Source organism: Helianthus annuus, chromosome 5 (genome assembly GCF_002127325.2).
Source record: "Helianthus annuus cultivar XRQ/B chromosome 5, HanXRQr2.0-SUNRISE, whole genome shotgun sequence".
In the NCBI taxonomy this organism is placed as follows: domain Eukaryota; kingdom Viridiplantae; phylum Streptophyta; class Magnoliopsida; order Asterales; family Asteraceae; genus Helianthus; species Helianthus annuus.
In genome coordinates this window covers 74,637,528-74,652,588 of record NC_035437.2, presented here as the reverse complement: position 1 = coordinate 74,652,588, position 15,061 = coordinate 74,637,528, and the positions used below count along the sequence as shown (strand labels likewise).

At 36.5% G+C, this 15,061-nt stretch overlaps 1 protein-coding gene across 1 annotated transcript; it reads left to right on the top strand.

The window, feature by feature from the left end:
• Positions 1-1,460: 1,460 nt before the first annotated feature.
• LOC110940508 lies at positions 1,461-7,157 on the top strand. The gene is made up of 5 exons (XM_022182039.2): positions 1,461-1,615; positions 3,439-5,673; positions 5,752-6,057; positions 6,153-6,252; positions 6,370-7,157. Exons 2-5 carry the CDS (start codon positions 3,446-3,448, stop codon positions 7,051-7,053), a joined length of 3,318 nt encoding a protein of 1,105 aa, XP_022037731.1. The 5' UTR covers positions 1,461-1,615; positions 3,439-3,445; the 3' UTR covers positions 7,054-7,157.
• Positions 7,158-15,061: the final 7,904 nt, after the last annotated feature.

Below are 15,061 nucleotides of genomic sequence, written 5' to 3'. Positions count from 1 at the left end.
GTAACAATGTTGTTCGGTTGGAGCCAGTTAGTTTGATACGTTAACGATACGCTATTGGTACATCACTAGTAGTGGCATGGTATTGATACGTTACCAGTACTTGGTATAATTTATGATACGAAAATATTTTTTAAATACAACTCTATATTCAATAAAATTTATATCGAAACGTATACAACTCTTTTATATTTAATTGCAAAATTTGAAATTCACTATTTTTTTAAATGGTTTGGGTTAAACCACCCACTGTGATTAAAGGCAAGAGGGGAGTTGAAGAGGGAAATTGAGAAAAAAAGTTGATGTGTCACTTAGGTGGAGTTAAGTTAGGTTAAAGTATACCCAAGGGCCTTATTGACTTTTCACACCACATAAGTTAATCGAAACATTTTTTTTTTGAAAACTCATTTTGGATAAGTTATAAGGATGTCCGGAGTGGGGGCGGCAAACCCACCCGGCACCGATCGGCAAACCCACGACAACCAATGCCAACACCTTTGCCGCATGGGTGCTTGACGAAATGGGCACAGATTCGGTGAGGCATAACCTACGCGGGGAAGGGAGGAAGGAGAAGGAGAGGGGGTGTGGGGTGGGATCCATTCCAATCTCAACCAATCACAGCTTTTTCTTTTTTTTTATTTAAAAAGTTTACCACTTCACCAGATGTCTATACCATTGCCAACACTTTTCACCAAAGTTTAAACACTTTTCACTCATTGACGTGGCGCACTCTGATTGGTCGATTTTTTAGTTTGCCACTCTCAAGTGTTTAACCACTCCTAACACCCTAAGTTGATAAGTCCTAATAAGTCATAAGGGTATACGGTGTAGTGCGGGAAACGAATGCGGAAAGGGGGTTTGCCGCCAACACCCTTTGCCGCTCGGTTTCGTTGTCGCTCGGTAACTAAACGCCGATCGGTGAGAAGGGAAGGGAAAGAGAGAGGGGGTAGTGTGGGGTGGGGTCCATTCCAATCTCAACCAATCACATATTTTTTCTTTTTTTATATTGTTTACCACTTTACCAAGTGTCTAACCATTGCCAATCACACCTTTTCGATTCTTTTAGAGTGAATTTCAAATTTTGTCCTTTATCTTTATAGTGAATTTTAGACGGTGTCCTTTATCTTTCAAATTGACGAGTCTTGTACTTAATGTTTTAAAATCTTGCACGTTATGTCCTTTAGCCCTAACCCAGTTAGATGTTTCAGTTAAATCTGGTCATGTGCCTTGCAGATGAGTGCATTTTTGTCAATTCACTTTGCACGGACTAATTGTGTAATAACATAAATATCCAACCTTTTTAAAAAATTAAAAAAAGGACTTTAAACAAAAGTTTTAAAAAATAAAAAGATTATATATACTTACATAAATAAACAAACATTCCATGTTTGCACTTTTAAAAAAAAAAAAACCTAAATAAATGCATTAGGGCTTTTGACTTTTTGTATTCATGTTCAATTCATTGGTTCCTTTCCTTGGTTTCCCTGTCCATCGAAGAAACAAAACCAAAACCACACCATTACTCCAAAATCAACAGCCCCTTCGTCATCGAGACCTCCCCCGTTCGTCCAACTCCTGCAGCCACCGCCCACCTGCCCTTGAATTCTCTCACTCTCAGGTGTTTTTTCTATAACTTTTTTCACTCAATTTGCTAAAATTGTTGTTTGATTTGTTGATTATTGTGTCTAAATTCTTGAAAGTTGCTATATGATTATGAGATATGGTATTTAGGTATTATAAATTTGAACTTAGTCTTACTTTGTAGTTGATTTTTGTTATTACTTGCAAAACTATTTTGATTATAAGAGTTCTTAACTTCAGTAGATCGTGACTTAGAAGTTTTGTTATTTGCTTGGAATGTCTTATTAGTTCTTCTTTTTGGTTTGAGATCACAAGCTTTGGTATGAATTTGTATATTGGTGGAAGAGTGAAAGGCTTAGAGCATGTGTAATGGGGCTCCATATACCGCCCTTTTCCTTCATAAAGCCCCCATAGCGCCCCGAACACCAAAACGAGGGGCGCCATGTTTCAGAAATTTGGGGGAGGCGCCATTATTATCACGGCGTTTTGGAGATGCTTTTCAAAATTAGACCAATCACAAAAAAACATGGGTGTTTATAATTAATTAATAAAAACGAAAATTATGATGGGTAGGGGCTTTATGACTACGGGCTCTAGTGATATAACGCCCCATAAAGCCCCTGTGTGACGTGGCACGACACGTGTCGCATAACGCCCCACAAAGGAGTTTATGACTACGGATGGCCTTAAAGTGGATCTTGTGGGCGCAATAGGTTCTGACACAGACCGGTCTTGACTCGAATTCGTTAGGTAAAAGTTTATCACAAATTAATTTAGTCATAAAGTTAGAGAAATGTGTTTTTTAGGATGAGGTAAATGCATTCAGATAGGCAAAACAGTTGCATTTTGAATTATATAAAACTAGATAGCTGTGATTTGTTAGTTGTCCATTATTACCTGCTGCAAAGCACCAGATGGAGGGACGGTGGCATGCTACCCCAATTCTTGACCACAGTTAGTATTTAAGACTGTAGACTCACATAACTAGATTCTTTATGTTGCCTAGTCTAAAGTAGTAATGTGTTCATCACACCACAAATTGAGAAATTCACTACAGATTAGTGAAGTTTCAACTCATCAATATTTGTAACATTCCTCGATACTCTGTCAGTGCAAACACTTGTGAGAAATTCAGCTATAGGTAAAGACTTCACTCAAATATCACCGATAAATTACTGTTACCAACGGATCATCTATGGCCACTTCACTAAACATCGACAGATTTTATCCACTGGTTACCGACTATATAGCACCGGAACGGGTACGGGACCGGTGTACAGGACTAGGACTGGGATACGGGGACGATTTTACCCACTTGTTACCGACTATGTAGCATTGGAACGGGTACGGAACCGGGGTACGTTGACGATACGGAAACGGGGGAACGGAAAAACTAATATAATATAATTTAATATTTAGTAATTTAATTTATTTTCCTAACTTGCAGTGCTATTTTTGTATTAAGTTGACGATACGGACCCGGACCCGTTTCGACCCAAACCAAAACTAGCCTTTTTTTTAGTTGACCCATTTTGACCCGAACTCGTTTTGACCCATGACCCGACCCGACCCGGCCCGTTTGCCAGGTCTACTCAAGAGATTAAGAAGATCAATAGGCAAATGTAGAGGGCAATCTAAAATTTGGTTAGTTTTGATTCATCTTCTCTGATAGTTTGGTTAATTAGTACTTTAAGTGTTATAAATTAAAAGGCAGTTTGCTTAATTGCTAATTCAAGTGTTATAGTTGTGTTAAATAAATTTTTAGTTTACTTGAGGCCACCAAATACATTCTTTAGTTACTTATGAATTGGGTGCATGTATATATGACTTATGAAATAACTAATTGTTTGTTTAATCCAGTTTTAAGATGGATACGAGTTGGATGTCTTTACCAAGAGCTACTACTGAATATGAAAACGGTCTTGACAAATTTCTTGATTTTATCTTTTCTACCGAGGGTAAAAATGGTCAAATATCATGTCCATGCATTGATTGCAGTAATCAAATATGGGTTGATCGGGAGGAGGCTAGAACGCATCTCCAATGTGTCGGGTTTATTAAAGGCTACAGAATTGCACCTTTTATTTCCGAATCATGTGAAACTCTTATGTTGGATGCTGAAGATGACATGCAAGGGTTGGTGCATGATGCATTCAACGGGTTTGGTGAGAACAAACATGAAAATGAAATAGGGACACAAAATGAAAGTCAAAGTATGCCAAACACAAATGCGAAAAAGTTTTATAAAGCGTTAGAAGATGCAAAGAAAGAACTATATCCTGGGTGTAAGAAGTTTTCGGTTCTTTCTTTTATCATTAGACTATTTCATAGTAAGTGTATTGGGAAATGTAATGACAAGGGTTTCAGCATGATGCTTGATACATTGAGGGAAGCCTTCCCTTATGCTTCCATACCGAAGTCATTGTATGACCTAAGGAAGATAATAAGAGAATTAGGACTTAGTTATGATAAAATTGATGCATGTCCTAATGATTGTATGCTGTACTGGAAAGAAAACAGTAAGAAAACAGAATGTGATATATGTCATACGTCAAGGTATAAAGCAAATGAAAATGATCCTGATGATGAGTTAACCATACCTGTTACGGATAAGAAGATTGGAGCAAAGGTTTTACGTCATTTTCCGCTCATACCACGGCTGCAAAGGTTGTTTATGTCATCTAAAACTGCTGCCTCCATGAGATGGCATGAAGAGAGTCGCACGAAAGATGGTTACTTAAGACATCCTGCTGATTCCCCAGCTTGGAAAACATTTGATTTTAATTATCCTGATTTTGCCAGCGAGTCTCGTAATGTCAGGCTTGGTTTAGCGAGTGATGGGTTTAACCCTTTTAGAACAATGAGTGTTTCTCATAGTACATGGCCTGTTGTTTTGATGCCATATAATCTACCTCCTTGGATGTGCATGAAACAACCTTATTTCTTTTTATCTTTACTTATACCTGGCCCATCAGCTCCTGGGAACAATATAGATGTTTATATGGAACCGTTAGTGGCTGAGCTACAGGAGTTATGGGATATTAATGGAGTAGAGACTTATGATGCATCGACAAAGAGTAACTTTAAGATGCGTGCTTCTTTGTTATGGACGATAAGTGACTTTCCCGCTTATGCGAATTTATCCGGATGGAGCACAAAAGGAAAACTTTCATGCCCTTGCTGCCATAAACATACAAAATCACAACGCTTAACTCATGGCAACAAATATTGTTTCATGGGACATCGTCGATATCTTCCAGGTGATCATGCTTTTCGAAAAGATAAGAAGTCTTTTGATGGCACAAAAGAAACGGAGAGGCAACCACGTGGCTTAACAGGATCAGAAGTACTTGATGAGCTAAATGGTTTTGAAATTAAATTTGGAAAACTTGTGAAGACCAACCCTGATCTACCATTTAACTGGAAGAAGAGAAGTATTTTTTTTGAGTTACCATACTGGAAAACTAACTTGCTACGCCATAATCTAGATGTAATGCATATTGAGAAGAATGTTTGTGACAGTGTTGTTGGAACATTAATGAATCTAGATGGAAAGACCAAGGATCATTTAAAAGCACGCCTTGATTTGCAAGAAATGGGTATTAGACCTGAACTTCATCCTAAAGTTCAGAATAACAACAAAGTGTATTTGCCACCTGCTTGTTTCTCAATGGATAAAAAAGAGAAAGATATATTTTGTCGTGTTCTTAAAAAGGTTAAAGTTCCAGATGGTTATGCAGCTAATATATCAAGATGCGTAGAGTTAAAACCTCCAAAACTGTTTGGCCTTAAAAGTCACGATAGCCATATTTTGATGCAACAGTTGCTTCCCATTGCTTTGCGAAATGTGTTACCTAAGCACGTGCGTTATCCTGTGATGAAGCTATGTCGTTACTACAAACAGTTATGCTCAAAAGTTCTTAATCCAAATGATCTGGTTCAAATGGAAAATGAGATTGGAAAAATCCTTTGTGATTTAGAAAGGATTTTTCCACCATCATTCTTTGATGTCATGGTTCATCTTTCGGTTCATCTTGCTTCAGAGGCCAAATTAGGAGGGACAGTTCATTACCGTTGGATGTATCCAATCGAGAGGTGTGCGTTTATATTTTAGTAAATACTTTTTTTAAAGATAATATTGAATCTGATCTTAATATTTTTTTTATCACTCAGGTATTTATCTACATTAAAATCTTACCTCAAAAATAGGAGTAAACCCGAGGGTTCCATTGCAGAAGGATATTTAGCTGAAGAATGTTTGTCATTTTGTTCATTGTACATATCAAGTGATGTCGAGACCATACATAATAAGACAAGCCGGAATTATGATGACGGTGGTTTCGAGGATATTTTGCCTATCTTTTCTATGTCGGGTCGGCCGATTGGTGCTACAGTGGTAGAGATACTTGACCTTGACATTTTGGCTAAAGCACATTCATATGTGTTATTCAATTGTAGTGAAGTTGATGAATTTCGAATGTAAGTTCTTATTTAGAAGTTGTGAGTTCCGTTTATTATATTATATTTAAAATTGTTTTTGTTGTTATCATCATTATCATCTTTTGACGTTGCAGAGAACATCTGACGAATGTTCGTCATGAAAATCGGAAATTACGTGAGCGTGAGATTCAGCGTTTGCATAGTGAGACTTTTGAGTCGTGGTTTCAAGATCATGTACGGAATAGACATAGATGTATTACTTTAAAAATTCAATTTTAATGATATAACGTTTTCAAGCTTCTAATCGCTAAATGTATAACGTAAAATTTCACACATCTTGCCTTAATTCAGGTTGAGGAGCTGCATACCAGAGGGGATCATAGAATCACAGAAGATCTAAGAAACTTGGCAAGTGGCCCAGCTGAGTTTGTGAAAAAATATAAGGGATTTATCATAAATGGTTTCCGATTTCACACAAAAGATCTGGAACAGAATAGGAAAACACAAAATAGTGGAGTTATGCTTGAGGCCATGACTAATAGCTTCTCAAGTGCTAAAGATAACAATCCTGTCATGGGAGATGTAACATACTATGGGGTTTTGAATGATATCATTGAGTTGGAATATGCTGTTGACAGGAAAGTAGTTTTGTTCCATTGTGATTGGATCTCGAATGGTTCAAGGAAAAAGCAAGATGAGAATGGGTTTACTCTACTCAATTTTGAAGGTTTGAACCCTCATAACGACCCTTTTATACTAGCTTGTCAAGCACAACAAGTATTTTATGTTGCAGATCGTGTTGACAAAGGATGGAAAGTTGTGATCAAGACAACGCCTAGAGATTCTTATGACATGAATGAACAAACATGTCTTGAGAATGTCGAAACACATTTGCAGAGTGACACATCTACGGGTCCTCAACTTGATGAAAATATGAATATTGAATTGGTTAGAAGGGGTTTAAATGGGACCGTTGTTGACAAAAATACCTTAGTTTTTGACGGAGATGAAGATCTATTTGAAGCTGCTTCATGATTTCAATTAGTTATTTAGTAATATGATTTCTTTCATCGCATATTCAATACTTGTATTTGATTTTTTTTTCTGCATCGCTGATAATAATTATTTTTTCATCGCTATTGCTTGTTTTTTAATAGTTATGTCTATGTGAACAGATATGTTCATAACTAGTACATCTGCTGGGTTAGATCAGATCTTGCCTTGGATGTTCTATCATAAAGTACTTGGGGTTGGAACTCACTTGGAATAGATGGAGTAGTTTTGACTTGTCATGTTTGGGCTAGACAAAAATTCTTATGTACTTTAATGTAATGGTGTAACCGTGGGGTTTAGATGGTGTATACCCCAACACCTTGCTCGGTTTTAATTTATGAATGAAAGTTTGAGTTGGCCATTCAAACAAAATTTGATTGAGTTTGTGTCGCACTTTCAACCATAGAAAACCACAACCTAGGGTGGAAATGAATGTAGCAGGATGAATGATGAAACTTTAGTTTCAAAATTATTGTTTGTTTACTACCATCTCGTGTAATCACGGGTCAATAACCTACTGTTATTATAAAACTCTAGCGAATAAACGTCCTATAAAACTTATGTTTTACGACTCATATATCAAATATCCTATTACGGTGTATTATAATAACACCATAATGATTAAGCGTCCTATAGCGGTAAAAGTTATAAGACCCTAGTGTCAAGTGTCATATTAAGTTATGTTATAATAGAACTCTAGCGAATAAGCGTCCTATAAAACTGATGTTTTATGACTCAAATATCAGGTGTCCTATTATAGTGTATTATAATAACACCACAATGATTAAGCGTCCTATAAAGGTTAAATTTAAAAGACCCAAGTGTCAAGTGTCTTTTGAAATTATATTATAATAAAACTCTAGTGAATAAGCGTCCTATAAAACATTAGTTTTATGACTCAAATAGCAAGTGTCCTATTACGGTGTATTATAATAACACCACAATGATTAAGCGTCCTACAAAGTTTAAAGTTATAAGACCCAAGTGTTAACTGTCCTATTAAGTTAAGTTGTAATATGACTTCGACCAGAAAGGGTCCTATAACACTGAACATTTATGACTTAACTACAACTTGTCCTATTAAGTTATGTTATAATAGGACCCCAGTGATCAAGTGTCCTAATACAATACCACATAATGGGACACTAATAATTAAATGTCTTATAAAGTACTTTATTAGGATCTACATTTTAAGTGTCCTATTAAATTATATGATAATAGGACCCTAAAAAATCATCCATCCTATTAAATAGTTTTTTAGGACACCAATTTAGTATAGTATATTATAAAAGGACCCCAAAAGTTCATTTGTCCTATTAAATAGTTTTTTAGGACCCTTTTTTACAAGCGTCCCACATAAAAGGTCCTAAAAAGCCATTTTTGTTGTAGTGAGTATTCGTAATCATAGTAACATGTATTTCACCCCCGAAGTATAAAAGCTGAAAACAGTTAAGAGAAAAGGGGGACATGAACTCACTGAAGCGCGTCTCGAAATAGTAAATCTCAATCAACCTGCTGCGTGACGACCTACACGTACTAACTTCTATTAGGCGGACGGTCGTGCCTTGGCTTAATGTTTAATGTCTTTGGGAAATAGTTAGGAAACTATTTCGTATTTGAACTTCTTAATTATTTAATAATTATAGACTTCCCAATGATGGGGGTTTTAATACATGTGCGTTTTTATAATTTCAAGAATATATTATTAAGTCTCACTTAATAAAATATATTTTAATTCATTTGTCTAAAATATAATATCTCCAAAATATACATATTTTTTCCCAAAAATAATATATTTTACTTCATATAATTTCCAAGATAATACTTTATCAAAATACACATTTAAGGGTATTTTTCGAAAATACATAAGTTACATTTTAGCGTTCGTGTGGTAACAATAATAATACCGGTGTAACTTAAATATTTATTGTGAGGGCGTTGGTATTATTTTGGAAGTCGTAACTTCATAATATTTTTCAAGTTATATTATTTTTACTCTAAAAATAATATATACATAGTTCACAAAATAATCATAAAATCACACAAGCGTTTTACTATGAAATATATATTCCAAATATATATTTAACAGGTTTTATTTACGAAAATCCACCTCCGACACTTGGTTATTTTGTAATAAAAATTATGGCGAATTTTGTTTGGAAAAACAAGTTAAAAATATATTTATAAACACTTGTCAAAAATATTTCTAAGTGTTATTTTCTGGAAAAATTTCGCTAGAATTTCCCCTGTAGATGGAGGTGGCCACGCTTACTAGCGTATCATTTTCTTTTAAAGTTCAATCAAACAATTTTCCAACCATCAATATTCAGTCTTCAAACATCAAACTAGTAAAAAATGAGCATAAATCGCAAACTCATGAACTTGTAGGTTGTGTAAAAATATGTAGTAATTTCCTAACATGTTTAGTGAATCTTTCCATCTTTAAAAATAAAATCAGTTTCTTGAAAACTTTATTTTTAAAGAATATGTAATTTTACATCTTCTAGTCCAAAAATTACGAAAATATTTCTTTGTTAAATCTTTTGTTACACAAGTGTTTACACACTTGCTTTTTCACTAAAATATCTTTAGTTTACGATAGATCTGGCTTTTTAACAAGACATGTATATTACACTTGGTTCTTCCGAAAAACCACTTGTAGATCTTTAGATCTACTAGTTTAGAATTCTATTTTACAAGGAAAATCACTTTTATACAAGTTCATGTTTATGTGTGGAAGGGTTCGTCATCTTGCATCTTTTACACTTAACATATTGCTACCTCATGTTCCATGAACATGATCTAGCATGGTTAGATGACGATCCGTTCCACTACTAGCAACAAACAACATAAAATAATCATATCAAAACAAGATTCACAAGATTTACACCATTTGTTTCTCTTTAACCAACTAGTTCATCTTTCATTCAAGACTTTTAGTTGGATCTTTAGTGTTCTTGATTTTTATTCGTTAAATCTCTTATTAACCACTTTACTACTAGATCGAGGCTAGGGAAGAATCAAAGCGTAAACAAGGTGGATAAAAGCAATGTAGTGAGGTTCTTGAGATTCCGAAAGCACTGGGTCTCCTCGTATGTCACCTTTCACCTTTGTGTGTATGTGGAATAGCTAGAACAAACTTGAATGATGGTGAGATGGTGGGTGTTGGTTTCGGCCGATCACAAGGAGATGGAAAAGAGAGAGCAATTTTGTGGTGGTGTTTTGTGAATGAAGGTGTTTATCCTATAAGCTTATTAATAAACCATTTAACTCTATTAACCATTATATAATATGTTCACAAGATATTAGACATAATCAAATAAAATATTAAAAAATGTGAGGGGTGTGTCCCCTTTGGGGAACCGATCGGTTGAGGGGGGGGGTTATGGTTTGATTTCAACCAAATAGTTAAGTGATTAGTTATGTTAGTTAGGAATTTAAATTAGTTACTAGTGTGTTATGTAATATAACGGGTGTTAGGGTGTTCGGGGACCCTAACTAGCTCAGAAAAGCAAAAACAATGTCATTGACAATATTTTTATGTTCCGGGTAAAGTCCGGTTGTTCGGTTGGATATTGATCCGTTAAAGTGTAAAGTAAAGCTTTAAAGTGCTTTTTATAGTGTTTTTAGTGACACACTGAATTCCCGACACTTTGGAAAGTGTCTAGTATTATTTTCCCATGTTTTTGCACTTTACTAGTTAAATAAAATGCTGAATTTTGTAATAGAGTGCAGAATTTTGTAATTAGAGGATGTTTTAGGCACATCCGGTCACTATAACTATCACCTAGTGACGCAGTTTTACAATCCTCACCTCCCTACACTCCCTACTAGTGTAGTAAGCTATTCCCGGCTCATACTAGCCTTAGAGACAGTGTCTATCTAGTGCTGGCTATATCAGCATGCTTACTGGGTTATCCGTTCATTGTGCTAACTATGCCTTTGTGCATCAAGTTTGTCACTATAGTTTTGTGTGTAAATAATGCAGTGACAGTAATAAAGTATCATGCATGGTTATGTATGTATCAGAAATCATGTCGCAGTTTAACCACAATTGTAAGCGAGCACAGTATTTAAGCATTAATTAAATATTAATTAATTCGTACGGATACCTGATTTGGTGAGGGTCGTCACATTCTCCCCCTGTTAAGAAAATTTCGTCCCGAAATTTTAGGTTCTGGTTCTAGTTGCAGGGGTCTTTGGAAATAAGTCGGGGTACTTTTCTTTCATTCGGTCCTCACGCTCCCAGGTGTATTCTGGACCATGTCTTGCATTCCAACGAACTTTGACGAGTTTGACACTGCTCCTGCGGGTTTTGTTGATCTTCCAATCTGTAACTTCAACCGATTCTTTGACAAAATGGAGCGTGTCGTCAATATGAATCTCGTCTGCGGGAATGACAACAGTATCTTGCGTTGGACTCTTTTTCAAATTTGATACATGGAATGTATCGTGAACACCATTCAGTTCGGCAGGTAAGTCCAACTTGTATGCTACTAAACCGATTCTCTCCAGAATCTTGAATGGACCAATATATCACGGATTTAACTTTCCACGCTTTCCGAAGCGTGCCACACCCTTCCAGGGTGATACCTTCAACAGTACCATGTCTCCTACCTCAAACTCCAGAGGTTTTCTTCTTCGGTCCGCATAGCATTTTTTGTCGATCGCGAGCCGCCTTGATGTGATCTCGGATCTGTGCAATTTTATCTGTGGTTTCCTGGACCACAGCAGGATCAACCAATTGTCTATCACCTGCATCAGACCAACAAAGCGGTGATCTGCACTTGCGGCCATATAGAGCTTCAAATGGCGCGACTCCAATACTGATGTGGTAGTTGTTGTTGTATGAAAATTCGACAAATGGTAAATGTTTATCCCAGCTACCACCTAGATCCATAACACATGCTCTCAGTATATCTTCCAATGTTTGTATCGTCTGTTCGCTCTGTCCATCGGTCTGTGGGTGAAACGCAGTGCTCAGGTTCAATTGTGAGCCAAAAGCTTCTTGAAAAGACTGCCAAATCCTTGACACAAACCTTTCGTCTCTATCAGAGATGATCGAGAGAGGCACTCCATGGCGTGCAACGATTTCTCTCATGTATATTTCGGCCAACTTGCTCGTGGTATCTTTCTCTCTGATAGGTAAGAAGTGCGCAGATTTTGTTAATCGGTCCATATTACCCAAATAATGTCATGACCTCTTGGCGTTCTTGGCAACTTTGTTATAAAATCCATTGAAATTTGTTCCCATTTCCACTTGGGAATCTCAGGTTGTTGCAGAAGTCCTGAAGACTTCTGGTATTCAGCTTTCACCCTGGCGCACATCAAACACTTGCTAACATAAACAGCAACATCGCCTTTCATCCTAGGCCACCAATAATAATCCTTGAGATCCTGGTACATCTTATCCGCTCCTGGATGGATAGAGTACCGTGATTTGTGAGCTTCATCAAAAATAACTTTTCGCAAACCACCAAACAGAGGAACCCAAATCCTTTTCATGAAACATAACATTCCTTTCTCGTTTGGCACTAACTGCTTCTCCATCCCACGGAGATATTCCTCCTCAATGTTCCTTTCTTTTAGAGCCTCTTTCTGCGCGGCACGAATGCGCAGGGAAAGATCTGTCTGGATAATCATCTCTAAAGCCCTAACCCTTATGGGCTTGATCCTTTCTTTCCGACTTAGGGCATCGGCGACCACATTCGCCTTCCCTGGATGATACTTGATCTCGCAGTCGTAATCGTTCAACAATTCGACCCAACGTCTTTGTCTCATATTCAGCTCTTTCTGGTCGAATATGTGCTGCAGACTTTTATGATCTGTAAAGATTGTACACTTTGTACCATATAAATAATGTCTCCAAATCTTCAACGCAAATACCACTGCGCCTAGTTCCAAGTCATGCGTGGTATAATTCTTCTCATGAACTTTCAACTGGCGTGACGCGTAAGCTATAACTTTCTGGCGTTGCATCAACACGCAACCCAAACCTTGACGTGAGGCGTCACAATATACCACGAAACCATCCGTTCCTTCCAGTAGTGATAAAATCGGCGCGTTGCAAAGTTTGTCTTTCAGTAGCTGGAATGCTTCTTCCTGTTTGATTCCCCAATCAAACTTCTTATCCTTCTGCGTAAGTTAATGGTTGAGCGATCTTTGAAAGATCCTCAATAAACCTTCGATAGTACCCAGCCAAACATAAGAATTGTCGAATCTCGGTTGGAGTCTTTGGAGTCTCCCAATTCTTGATTGCTTCGATCTTTGTTGAGTTTCCGAGATTCCACTTTCGCATTTATTGCACGTTCACTGTCTGTTGAGTTGCTTACATACAATTTGTTTGCTTGTAACTGTATATGTTGTGATATGATAAAGTGTATTGTGATTGTTGCATGGTTATGTGTTATTTGACAAATACATGAACTTGGTGATGTAACTGTAAATCATATGTGGTGTGGGTGTTGATGATACTTAGGGGTGTTTAGTGGTAATAGTGAAAATAAAAACAAAACCCCTTAACCCTAATCATTCTCACTAGTTTTCATCATACGTCACTTCAAATCATTCTCTCTACAATCATTCTCACATCATTCTTGGCTATCAGTCTTGGCTACATAAGTTCTCTTGCATCAATCTTGATCTTCCAATCCATCTAGAATCAATCTAAGGTAAACGTTTAATGATTGTTTGTTGTTAATCCTTGATTATATGATTCATGTAAAACCCTAGTTCTACATACAATAGTTCTGTGTTTATTGATTGATTCTGATTATTGTGAAATGGATATGATTGGTTGTGTAATCATTTGCCTGATGTTAAGATGCATGATATGTTAGAATAATTGGATTACAGCACTGGCCAATGTATGAAATTAGGGTTTCTTAATCGTAGAACGTAACTGTTACACTGCATATGAATGTTCGCATGATTGATGTTTGGCCCGAGTTTTGATGATTACTCATGAAGTCCGACTTTTGCTTGTTATATGGTCCGACTTTTGTTATCATGAATGATCCGAGTTTATTTCAAGTATGTAGTCTGACTTTTAATGAGAGATGAAGTCTGAGTTTCATGTTTTATATGAGTCCAAATTTTATTAACATAAATATATGGTCCGAGTTTTTAAGAGTAATTTCCTTGTCCGAGTTTTTTGGCTTGGTGCATAAAAGTCCGAACTTTATACATCTTCATGTGGTCCGAACTTTGATTCAATATACATGAAGTTCAAACTTTTTATCTTATGTCCAAACTTTAATCTAGTAGATGGGGTCCGACCTTTTACATAAGGGTAAAGGGGTCCGACTTTTATCAAGTGTGTAATGGTCCGATTTTTAGAATGATTATAAAGGGTCCAAATTTTTAACTAGGATGCCTTGTCCGACTTTTGATGTTAATAGGCATGATCCGACCTTTTTGATGATGATACACATGTCCGAGTTTTTAAGGGGGGTGATGATGGTCCGAGCTTTTGTAATTTTGTAAGGTCCGAACTTTATAAGGGTCATGGTCCGAAATTTTGGTCATTATACTTGGTTCGAATTTTATGAATAATATAGTATGAGTTTTGACAGAAGGCATGATTATACTATCTCGAATTGTACCTAATTATATGTAAGATCTCAATTTGATAACTGTACATGTACATGTGGTCAAGGGTAAAAGAGTTATGTGTGTGAACATAAATCTGATTATGAGTTGAATGCTTATTAAATGATTATCTTTGGGCATTAAATTGCTAGCTCAAACGAACAACTTGAACTACATGCTACACGTTTGGTAAATGAGTAATATGTGAACATGATGTACGTGAACAAATGGTGCATGGGATGTGTGAATTATGTGCGTATATAACTGATCATTATTAATAATCACAATAGGGATTGGTTGTCTTCCTGTAATCAAGTAATTTAACATACCGAGAAAACCAAGGTGAGTTCACACTCCTTACCAAGGCATGGGATTCCCGGGGATAGGGAATGGGTTGAAT